The 12,700-nt window shown below is 43.9% G+C and overlaps 1 protein-coding gene across 1 annotated transcript in view; it reads right to left on the minus strand.

The window, feature by feature from the left end:
• The window catches only part of Rab3-GEF (Rab3 GDP-GTP exchange factor), a 182,100-nt gene that overhangs the window by 88,694 nt on the left and 80,706 nt on the right, over positions 1-12,700 (minus strand). Inside the window, exon 21 of the mRNA XM_080269717.1 lies at positions 4,433-4,510. Within this exon, the coding sequence (XP_080125843.1) occupies positions 4,433-4,510 (78 nt within the window). The remainder of the gene's footprint in view (positions 1-4,432; positions 4,511-12,700) is intronic.

Below are 12,700 nucleotides of genomic sequence, written 5' to 3' on the forward strand. Positions count from 1 at the left end.
AACAGAGTGTAATGTAATCCTTTAGTACTTTAGAAAATGGTTAGTGAGTGCCCTTGTAATGTAATCCTTGAGTACTTATGTAATGTAATGCTTTAGTACATTATAGACTAGTAACAGAGTGCCTTTGTAATGTAATCCTTGAGTACTTATGTAATGTAATGCTTTAGTACTTTATAGACTAGTAACAGAATGCCTTTGTAATGTAATCCTTGAGTACTTATGTAATGTAATGCTTAGTACTTTATAGACTAGTGACAGAGTGCCCTTGTAATGTAATCCTTGAGTACTTATGTAATGTAATGCTTTAGTACATTATAGACTAGTAACAGAATGCCTTTGTAATGTAATCCTTGAGTACTTATGTAATGTAATGCTTCAGTACTTTATATTACAGTGCCCTTGTAATGTAATCCTTGAGTACTTATGTAATGTAATGCTTAGTACTTTATAGACTAGAAACACAGTGCCCTTGTAATGTAATCCTTGAGTACTTAATAATTTAGCACAGTGCCCAAATCCTGTAATGTAATCCCTGAGTACTTTAGTAACACAGTGCCTTTGAAATGTAATCCCTGAGTACTTTACAATTTAGTACAGTGCCCAAATCCTGTAATGTAATCCCTGAGTACTTTAGTAACAGAGTGCTACTGTAATGTAATCCTTGAGTACTTTACAATTTAGTGCAGTGCCCAAAACCTGTAATGTAATCCTTCAGTACTTCATTAAACATCTGTACAGTACTAACCCTTCCAGCAGTGAGTCATTACAGTACTGCCCAATGTAATGACTGTACTCCTATTGCTCTAACTTGGCCTAAAATTGCCATCTCATCTGCCTTCAAACTAGCTCTGTAATGCGATGCTAGTCACGAAGAAGTGCGATGTAAAGAAGAGAAGGATCCACATAATCATTATAACACTTAGCTGTCTCTGTTTATCTATCAATCTATCTATCTATCTATCTATTGCCAGACGCCATTAATCCCATAAGGGGTGGCCATTTGTCTATCTATCTATCTATTGCCAGACGCCATAATCCGGTAAGGGGTGGCCATTTGACTTTGAGTTAGTTGTTTTACGGGGAGGAGCACTAACCCTCCACCAACCCACTTGTTGACACGTAGGCAGCACGTATGGTTTGGTTATATGGTTACCACCCAGCGTTGTAAATGGTTTCTTGGCTTACAGGAAACCATTTGGCTTGTCACTCAATGTAAAGCCACCTGTAAAGGAAAGAAAAGCAATAAGAAGTGACAGGAAAGATGGGAGAAATAGGAAGAGAGGAGGACAGGCACAGAAAAAGAATGATAAAGGCTAAGGAAGAAGTAGGCAGCACTACATCAAGTGAGTGGATGATGGAAATAGGAAGAGAGGAGGACAGGCACAGAAAAAGAATGATAAAGGCTAAGGAAGAAGTAGGCAGCACTACATCAAGTGAGTGGATGATGGAAATAGGAAGAGAGGAGGGCAGGCACAGAAAAAGAATGATAAAGGCTAAGGAAGAAGTAGGCAGCACTACATCAAGTGAGTGGATGATGGAAATAGGAAGAGAGGAGGACAGGCACAGAAAAAGAATGATAAAGGTGAAGGAAGAAATAGGCAGCACTACATCAAATGAGTGGACGATGGAACTAGGAAGAAAGGAGGACAGACGCAGAAAAAGAATGATAAAGGTGAAGGAAGAGGTGAAGGAAGAAGTAGGCAGCACTACATCAAGTGAGTGGATGATGGGAATAGGAAGAGAGGAGGACAGACACAGAAAAAGAATGATAAAGGTGAAGGAAGAAGTAGGCAGCACTACATCAAGTGAGTGGATGATGGAAATAGGAAGAGAGGAGGACAGACACAGAAAAAGAATGATAAAGGCTAAGGAAGAAGTAGGCAGCACTACATCAAGTGAGTGGATGATGGAAATAGAGAGGAGGACAGACAGAAAAAGAATGATAAAGGCTAAGGAAGAAGTAGGCAGCACTACATCAAGTGAGTGGATGATGGAAATAGAGAGGAGGACAGACAGAAAAAGAATGATAAAGGCTAAGGAAGAAGTAGGCAGCACTACATCAAGTGAGTGGATGATGGAAATAGGAAGAGAGGAGGACAGACACAGAAAAAGAATGATAAAGGTGAAGGAAGAAGTAGGCAGCACTACATCAAGTGAATGGACGATGAAAATAGGAAGAGAGGAGGACAGACACAGAAAAAGAATGATAAAGGCTAAGGAAGAAGTAGGCAGCACTACATCAAGTGAGTGGATGATGGCCACCACCTACCGCAGCTCAGTATCTGTTAATAATAAGCTTTTACAACATGGAAAACAACACAGCAATCTCACAGGCTGCATACCTCCAAAGAAACACTAATTGTATGGTGAGGTGCGTGAAAGATTACATGCAACGTGCTGAGACTGTGCAATATAAAAGAGAGTTTGCTACATCAGATGAGGGGATGGTTGGTTAGATAACACATACATTAGCTTTAGACCAATTTAGAAGTGTTTAGTCTGAGTTAGAGAGATTTGGGAGAGAGAGACCTAGCTTTCATTCAAGTTAGTTATGTTAGAAGAGAGTCTGCTACATCAGATGAGGGGATGGTTGGTTAGATAACACAAATATCAACTTTAGACCAAATTAGAAGTGTCAGAAGTGAGTTAGAGAGATTAGGGAGTTAATTAGCTTTCATTCAAGTTAGCAATATTAGAAGAGAGTTTGCTACATCAGATGAGGGGAGGGTTGGTTAGGATTACATAGGATTACTTGGGATTACATAGGATTACTTGGGATTACATAAGATTACTTGGGATTACATATGATTACTTGGGATTACTTGGGATTACATAGGATTACTTGGGATTACTTGGGATTACATAGGATTACTTGGGATTACATAGGATTACATGGGATTACATAGGATTACATGGGATTACATAGGATTACTTGGGATTACATAGGATTAATTGGGATTACATAGGATTAATTGGGATTACATAGGATTAATTGGGATTACATAGGATTAATTGGGATTACATAGGATTACTTGGGATTACATAAGATTACTTGGGATTACATAGGATTAATTGGGATTACATAAGATTACATAGGATTACTTGGGATTACATAGGATTACTTGGGATTACATAGGATTACATAGGATTACTTAACCCCTTCAGTGTAATTTCTATTCAGTCTAATCCTACTCCTACATGACCTATTCTACCACTACCCAATACTCCTTTCACCTTAACTTGGCACTTCTTCGTGACTAGCATCATATTCCCCTCTGCAGCTTAATACAGTGATTCTACGCATGGCACTTCTTCGTGACTAGCATCATATTCCCCTCTGCAGCTTAATACAGTGATTCTACACATGGCACTTCTTCGTGACTAGCATCATATTCCCCGATAGATTAACATTAGAATATTTTTTTTAATGGAAGGAAGAAGGAACCCAAGGCTGAGCCCGCAAACCGTTCCTTCCAAAAAACAAAAACAATACAAAAGAGAGCCAGATTCAAGATGCGTTCCTTTCGAGATGCCTGGACACAATACGTTTGAAAGACTGGAGGTCATAGGAAGAAGGAAATACAGACAGAGGGAGACAGTTCCAGAGTTGACCTCCTGCATACATGAAGGACTGGGAGTATCAGTTAACTTACCTACCTACCTACCTACACTGGAGGTCATAGGCAGTAGGAAATACAGACAGAGGGAGACAGTTCCAGGGTTGACCTGCTGCATACATGAATGACTGGGAGTATCAGTTAACTTACCTACCTAACTACCTACACTGGAGGTCATAGGCAGTAGGAAATACAGAGGGAGACAGCTCCATAGTTGACCTGTTGCATAAATGAAGGACTGGGAGTAACGGTTAACTCTTGCATTAGAGAGCTGGACAGAAAAGGGATGAGAGTTTGCTGCCAGACGGATGCTACGCGTCCGTCGTAGAGGTGGAGGGATGCAAGCAGACAGTTCAGAGGAGCAGTGACCATTGAAGTAGCGATAGAAAAGAGATAAAGATGCAACAGTGCGGCAAAGAGACAGAGGTGGAGGGATGCAAGCAGACAGTTCAGAGGAGCAGTGACCATTGAAGTAGCGACAGAAAAGAGATAGAAAAGAGATAGTAGCGATAGAAAAGAGATAAAGGGGCAACAGTGCGGCGAAGGGACAGATGTCGAAGGGAGCCAGTAGGAGGAGGAGAGTTAATGAGACGAAAACCTGTGGAAATTTAAAAATCTTGACTTTTTCTGCCACTGAGCTACTTTACATATACTGCAGATGGACGAAAATCTGGGCCAAGTTGAGGTGATAGGAGTATGGACAAATTTACCCACCTATCACGAAGAAGTGCTATGGGAAGGAGATAGAGGCCTAGTAGTGTGTAATTCTGCCAAGTTGAGGTGAAGGGAGTATAGGAAGAGGTGGATATAAGTACCTGGTCAGCCAAACTAGAGAGTGTTGGTGCTTCGTCTTGCTTATCCCTGGGCTGGTGACCACTTGACTCTGGGTGAGACTGCAAGAGGATAACATCACAACGTAAACACCACACCACACCACACCACACCACACTATACCACACCACACCACACTATACCACACCACACCACACTACGCTATACTGCACCACACCACACTAAATTGTACAGACATAGGAGACTGCAAGAGCATAACACATCACAACATAAACACCACACCACACCACACCACACTATACCACACCACACCACACTACGCTATACTGCACCACACCACACCACACCACACCACACTACGTTACACCACACCACACTACGCTGTACCATACCACACCACACCACACTGTACAGACATAGGAGACTGCAAGAGCATAACACATCACAACATAAACACACCACACCACACTACACCACACACCACACCACACTACGCTACACCACACCACACCACACTACGCTGTACCATACCACACCACACCACACCACACCACACTGTACAGACATTGGAGGCTACAAGAGCATAACACATCACAACATAAACACCGCACCACATCACACCACACCACACCACAGTACACTACACTACATCACAACACACCACACCACACTACACCACACCACACCACACCATACAAACATAGGAGACTGCAGTAGGATAACACACACATTACAATATCAAAAACACACTACACCACACCACCACACCACACACCACCACACCACACACAACCACACCACACACCACCACACCACACCACACCACCACACACCACACACCATACAAACATAGAAGACTGCAGTACCTCATCCTAAGAAATTTACTACCTCCCCCAACGAGGCTGGGTGGAGGTTAAATGATCACCAGGAGTCTGTCTGTGTGTCTGTTTCCAAAATATCTCAAAAAGTTACAATCAAAATTCAATAAAAATTTCAGGAGAGGTAGGCCAATGAAAAAGGAAAAGTCCATTAAATTTTGAGACGAATTCGGCGACAGATGCGAACTCAGGACCTTTTTTTTTTTTGCGAACACTGCGAGATGAGAATTTTGCGGATATGATTTTCTTAGTTATCTTATTTTAGTTTTTTTCTTGGAGGGAACAAGCTTGCCTGCTCCTGGCCTCTGGTTCCTTCTTTATTACATTAAAAAAGAATAAATCGCTCCCACTGCCACACTCACACCAGCAGACTGAGCAGTGTATATCCTGCATCATTTATTCATTTCCTACACCCACTGTCACACCCACACCCACACCAGCAGACTGAGCAGTGTATATCCTGCATCATTTATTCATTTCCTATTCCCATACCCACACCAGCAGACTGAGCCGTTCTAAAATCCAGTGATGTGAGAGGGAAAGCAGGGGAACTAACTTTTGCACCTGACTGTACGATGCCAATGGAACTCTAACTCCTGTGTGTGTGTGTGTGTGTGTGTGTGTGAGAGAGAGAGAGAGAGAGAGAGAGAGAGAGAGAGAGATGGAGGAGTGTGTGTGTGTGTGTGTGTGTGTGTGTGTGTGTGTGTGTGTGTGTGTGTGTGTGAGAGAGAGAGAGAGAGAGATGGAGGAGTGTGTGTGTGTGTGTGTGTGTGTGTGTGTGTGTGTGTGTGTGTGTGTGTGTGTGTGTGTGTGTGTGTGTGTGTGTAAAAAAAGAAAAAAGAATGACGGGGCTAAACACACACACACACACACACACACACACACACACACACACACACACACACACTCCCCCATCTCTCTCTCTCTCTCTCTCTCTCTCTCTCACACACACACACACACACACACACACACACACACACACACACGCACATGGACTTACTGTACACATAGACCTGCAAAGAAGAATACATACACACTAGAGTTATGACTGAAACGGCTCTGGCTTGAGATATCCCCTAACACCCCCTAGTTAGCGAATTATCCTTCCTATTACACCTCAACATCGTCTTCATAGCACCTCATACTCCTCTTCCATCTTCCTATTGCAAGCTATTTACAGGATTTTAGTAACGGAAGTGAATAGGTATCTTTTCGTTGTGGAAATGGCTCAGTCTGCTAGTGTGGGCGCGTGACAGTGGGTGTGGGAAACGAGTGATGCAGTGGGAGTGGGAAGCGAATACATGATGTAGGATAGATGATACGTTAAGCCTTCCTCGACACACACACACACACACACACACACACACACACACACACACACTCCCCCATATCTCTCTCTCTCTCTCTCTCTCTCTCTCTCTCTCTCTCTCTCTCTCTCTCTCTCTCTCTCTCTCTCTCTCTCTCTCTCTCTCACACACACACACACACACACAAACTCTCTCTCTCTCTCTCTCTCTCTCTCTCTCTCTCTCTCTCTCTCTCTCTCTCTCTCTCTCTCTCTCTCACACACACACACACACACACACACACACACACACACACACACACAAACACACACTCCCCCATCTCTCTCTCTCTCTCTCTCTCTCTCTCTCTCTCTCTCTCTCTCTCTCTCTCTCTCTCTCTCTCTCTCTCTCTCTCTCACACACACACACACACTCACACACACACACACACAAACAGAGCCCAGAGGAGTGGCAGAGAAGTGCTATACATAAGCTAGCCTGTATAGAGCTAAGAAAAGATGCTATAATACTTTCTATACCACCTTCATATATAAAAACTTCCATATATTTTAGAGGGAACGCGTTTATATAGGGTTACAAAAACAATTACCATGCAAACCTTTCACCCTGAGGCCTTTCCATTATATTTCATCTACATTCATCATTGTCTTCTTCAGAGTGTATTGGTGTTGTGATGAGGAGGGGTAGACTGAGATGGTTTGGGCATGTGGAGAGCAAGGAGGATGACAATTGGGTGTGGAGGGTGAGAGGTGTAAATGAAGAGTTGAGAGGAAGGATGGGACTGGAGTGTATTGGTGTTGTGATGAGGAGGGGTAGACTGAGATGGTTTGTGATGAGGAGGGGTAGATTGAGATGGTTTAGGAGGAAGGATGGGACTGGAGTGTATTGGTGTTGTGATGAGGAGGGGTAGACTGAGATGGTTTAGGAGGAAGGATGGGACTGGAGTGAATTGGTGTTGTGATGAGGAGGGGTAGACTGAGATGGTTTGTGATGAGGAGGGGTAGATTGAGATGGTTTGGGAGGAAGGATGGGACTGGAGTGTATTGGTGTTGTGATGAGGAGGGGTAGACTGAGATGGTTTAGGAGGAAGGATGGGACTGGAGTGTATTGGTGTTGTGACGAGGAGGGGTAGACTGAGATGGTTTGTGATGAGGAGGGGTAGATTGAGATGGTTTGGGAGGAAGGATGGGACTGGAGTGTATTGGTGTAGTGATGAGGAGGGGTAGACTGAGATGGTTTATGAGGAAGGATGGGACTGGAGTGTATTGGCGTTGTGATGAGGAGGGGTAGACTGAGATGGTTTGTGGTGAGGAGGGGTAGACTGAGATGGTTTGGGAGGAAGGATGGGACTGGAGTGTATTGGTGTTGTGATGAGGAGGGGTAGACTGAGATGGTTTGGGAGGAAGGATGGGACTGGAGTGTATTGGTGTTGTGATGAGGAGGGGTAGACTGAGATGGTTTGAGAGGAAGGATGGGACTGGAGTGTATTGGTGTTGTGATGAGGAGGGGTAGACTGAGATGGTTTGGGAGGAAGGATGGGACTGGAGTGTATTGGTGTTGTGATGAGGAGGGGTAGACTGAGATGGTTTGTGATGAGGAGGGGTAGATTGAGATGGTTTGGGAGGAAGGATGGGACTGGAGTGTGTTGGTGTTGTGATGAGGAGGGGTAGACTGAGATGGTTTGTGATGAGGAGGGGTAGACTGAGATGGTTTGGGAGGAAGGATGGGACTGGAGTGTATTGGTGTTGTAATGAGGAGGGGTAGACTGAGATGGTTCGGAAGGATGGGACTGGAGTGTATTGGTGTTGTGATGAGGAGGGGTAGACTGAGATGGTTTGGGATGAAGGATGGGACTGGAGTGTATTGGTGTTGTGATGAGGAGGGGTAGATTGAGATGGTTTGGGAGGAAGGATGGGACTGGAGTGTGTTGGTGTTGTGATGAGCAGGGGTAGACTGAGATGGTTTGTGATGAGGAGGGGTAGACTGAGATGGTTTGGGAGGAAGGATGGGACTCGAGTGTATTGGTGTTGTAATGAGGAGGGGTAGACTGAGATGGTTTGGAAGGATGGGACTGGAGTGTATTGGTGTTGTGATGAGGAGGGGTAGACTGAGATGGTTTGGGAGGAAGGATGGGACTGGAGTGTATTGGTGTTGTGATGAGGAGGGGTAGATTGAGATGGTTTGGGAGGAAGGATGGGACTGGAGTGTGTTGGTGTTGTGATGAGGAGGGGTAGACTGAGATGGTTTGTGATGAGGAGGGGTAGACTGAGATGGTTTGGGAGGAAGGATGGGACTGGAGAGTATTGGTGTTGTAATGAGGAGGGGTAGACTGAGATGGTTCGGAAGGATGGGACTGGAGTGTATTGGTGTTGTGATGAGGAGGGGTAGACTGAGATGGTTTGGGAGGAAGGATGGGACTGGAGTGTATTGGTGTTGTGATGAGGAGGGGTAGATTGAGATGGTTTGGGAGGAAGGATGGGACTGGAGTGTATTGGTGTTGTGATGAGGAGGGGTAGACTGAGATGGTTTGGAAGGATGGGACTGGAGTGTATTGGTGTTGTGATGAGGAGGGGTAGATTGAGATGGTTTGGGAGGAAGGATGGGACTGGAGTGTATTGGTGTTGTGATGAGGAGGGGTAGACTGAGATGGTTTGGAAGGATGGGACTGGAGTGTATTGGTGTTGTGATGAGGAGGGGTAGACTGAGATGGTTTGGAAGGATGGGACTGGAGTGTATTGGTGTTGTGATGAGGGGTAGACTGAGATGGTTTGTGATGAGGAGGGGTAGACTGAGATGGTTTGGGAGGAAGGATGGGACTGGAGTGTATTGGTGTTGTGATGAGGAGGGGTAGACTGAGATGGTTTTGGGTGTGGAGGGTGAGGTCAGGGATAAGGGACTGAATGGAAAGGCTACTAGAGATCAAGCACCCTCCATAATGTGACCAGTCGACGTGGGCAAGCAATTCGAAGCCTACGAAAAGAAACGAAGACTGGTCCTCAGGGTGAAAGAGTGAAAGCTATTTATAATCCTCGTGAAAAGGCAAACTCTCAAAAACTAAGCCAGATGTTGTGCAGGCGCTAAGAACAATATGGGTCCTCAGGCTGAAGGGGTGAACAGTACATGAACAGGTGAACAAACTGGGTGTGTGAATTCAAACTCTGCTCCTGTATGTTTTATTCAGTGTGTTTTTTTATTACTATATTGGCTTTAAACCATTTACAACGCTGGGTGGTAACCATATAACCAAACCATACGTGCTCCCTACGTGTCAACAAGTGGGTTGGTGGAGGGTTAGTGCCCCTCCCCGTAAAACAACTAACTCAAAGTCAAATGGCCACCCCTTACGGGATTATGGCGTCTGGCAATAGATAGATAGATAGATAGATAGATAGTTAGGATGAGACTGAAGCTCCTCTCTCCTTTACTATCTTTATTATAATAGATAAAATTCAGCATCTATCTATCTATCTCTTACTATCTTTTTTATAGTAGATAGAATTCAGCATCTATCTATCTATCTCTGTCTTTAATATAGTAGATAGAATTCAGCGTCTATCTACTGTATATAACGCAAGCCTATTTAAACATCTCTTAACTTGTGTACCATCCACTCACTCGATGTAGTGCTGCCTTGAATATTACTGAAATTACACATCCACTCACCCGATGTAGTGCTGCCTTGAATATTACTGAAATTATACTACTTTTGTACCATCCACTCATCCGATGTAGCGCTGTCTTAAATATTACTGAAATTACACTACTTCAGTACCATCCACTCGCTGGATGTAGTACTGCCTTGAACATTACTGAAACTGCACAACCTTTGTACCATCCATTCACTCGATGGAGCACTCTCTTGAATATTACTGAAATTACACGACTTTTGTACCATCCATTCACTCGATGTAGTGCTGCCTTGAACATTACTAAAGTTACTTTTGTACCATCCACTCATTCGACGTAGTGCTGCCTTGAATATCACTAAAATTACGCCATCCACTCACTCGACGTAGTGCTGCCTTGAATATGACTGAAATTACACTACTTTTGTACTTTAATGCAAATGTGTGGCGAGCACCATCCACTCACTCAGTGTAGTGATCCATTCAGCTTGGTATGTTTCTTTAAGCTGAGGAAGGCTTGGTATGGTTAAGCTGAGGAAGGCTTGGTATGTTTAAGCTGAGAGAAAGGCTTGATATGTTTAAGCTGAGATAGGCTTGGTATGTTAAAGCTGAGATAGGCTTGGTATGTTTAAGCTGAGAAAGGCTTGGTATGTCTAAGCTGAGGAAGGCTTGGTATCTTTAAGCTGAGATAGGCTTGGTATGTTTAAGCTGAGAAAGGCTTGGAATCTTTAAGCTGGAGGCTCGGTACGGTTAAGCTGAGAGATAGGCTTCGTATCTTTAAGCTGAGGGAGGCTTGGTATGGTTAAGCTGAGGAAGGCTTGGTATGTTTCTTTAAGCTGAGGGAGGCTTGGTATGTTTCTTTAAGCTGAGGGAGGCTTGGTATGGTTAAGCTGAGGAAGGCTTGGTATGATTAAGCTGAGGAAGGCTTGGTATGTTTAAGCTGAGAGAAAGGCTTGGTATGTTTAAGCTGAGATAGGCTTGATATGGTTAAGCTGAAAGGCTTGGTATGTTTAAGCTGAGATAGGCTTGGTATGGATCTTTAAGCTGAAGAAGACTTGATATGGTTAAGCTGAGGCAGGCTTGGTATGGTTAAGCTGAGGAAGGCTTGGTATGTTTCTTTAAGCTGAGGAAGGCCTGGTATGGTTAAGCTGAGGGAGGCTTGGTATGGTTAAGCTGAGAGAAAGGCTTGGTATGGATCTTTAAGCTGAGGAAGGCTTGGTATGTTTAAGCTGAGGGAGGTTTGGTATGGTTAAGCTGAGAGAAAGGCTTGGTATCTTTAAGCTGAGGGAGGCTTGGTACAATGTTAAAGCAGAGGAAGGCTTGGTATATTTAAGCTGAGGGAGGCTTGGTATATTTAAGCTGAGGGAGGCTTGGTATCTTTAAGCTGAGAGAGCCTTGGTATGGTTAAGCTGAGGAAGGCTTGGTATGTTTCTTTAAGCTGAGGAAGGCTTGGTATGGTTAAGCTGAGGAAGGCTTGGTATGGTTAAGCTGAGATAGGCTTGGTATGGTTAAGCTGAGGGAGGCTTGGTATGGTTAAGCTGAGGAAGGCTTGGTATGTTTAAGCTGAGGGAGGCTTGGTATGGTTAAGCTGAGGGAGGCTTGGTATGGTTAAGCTGAGAGAAAGGCTTGGTATGTTTCTTTAAGCTGAGGGAGGCTTGGTATGGTTTAGCTGGGAGATAGGCTTGGTATGGTTAAGCTGAGGGAGGCTTGGTATGTTTCTTTGATATGATGAGCTTGATATGGAAGTTACATTTCTCCTACTGTCTAATATTCCTTTTGCTGGCTAATAGTTCCTCTGCTGGCTAATATTTCCTAAGCTGAGGAAGGCAATAGGGAGGAAAGCGATAGATAAAACCAAAGGATGAAGTAGATACAGTGAGATATAAGCCAGTCTATCGCTGACTCCCCGCTGATGCATGCACACACACGAGTATAGTCCCGGCGCACGACTCTGAGGTTGTCATTATCGTACCCTGGCAACCTACCATTCAAAAGTGCGTCCGATTTCGTATCATATTATACACGAATCATATTATACACGAATATTATTATACACGAGCATATTGTACACGAATCTCATGCCTCTTATACACGAAAATAGACGCACTTTTGAATGGTAGGTTGGCAGGGCACGAATACAACAAGATTTCGTATCATATTATACACGAATATTATTATACACGAACATGTTATACACGAATCACATGCGTCTTATACACCAAAAAAAAGACGCACTTTTGAATGGTAGGTTGCCAGGGCACGAAAAAAAACAACCTCAGAGTAGTGCGCCGTGACTAACACACACACAACACACCAACAAACACAGTAAGAGTCAGCAAACCCTCAAATAGCAATGGAATTCTTTTTACGAGCCTTGAAATTAATCCAACTCTCAAATTAATCCAACTCTCCAATTAATCCAACCATCAAATTAATCCAACTCTCCAATTAATCCAACCATCAAATTAATCCAACTCTCA

This window comes from Coenobita brevimanus, chromosome 36, assembly GCF_032717465.1.
Source record: "Coenobita brevimanus isolate Jiangsu-jjx chromosome 36, ASM3271746v2, whole genome shotgun sequence".
In the NCBI taxonomy this organism is placed as follows: domain Eukaryota; kingdom Metazoa; phylum Arthropoda; class Malacostraca; order Decapoda; family Coenobitidae; genus Coenobita; species Coenobita brevimanus.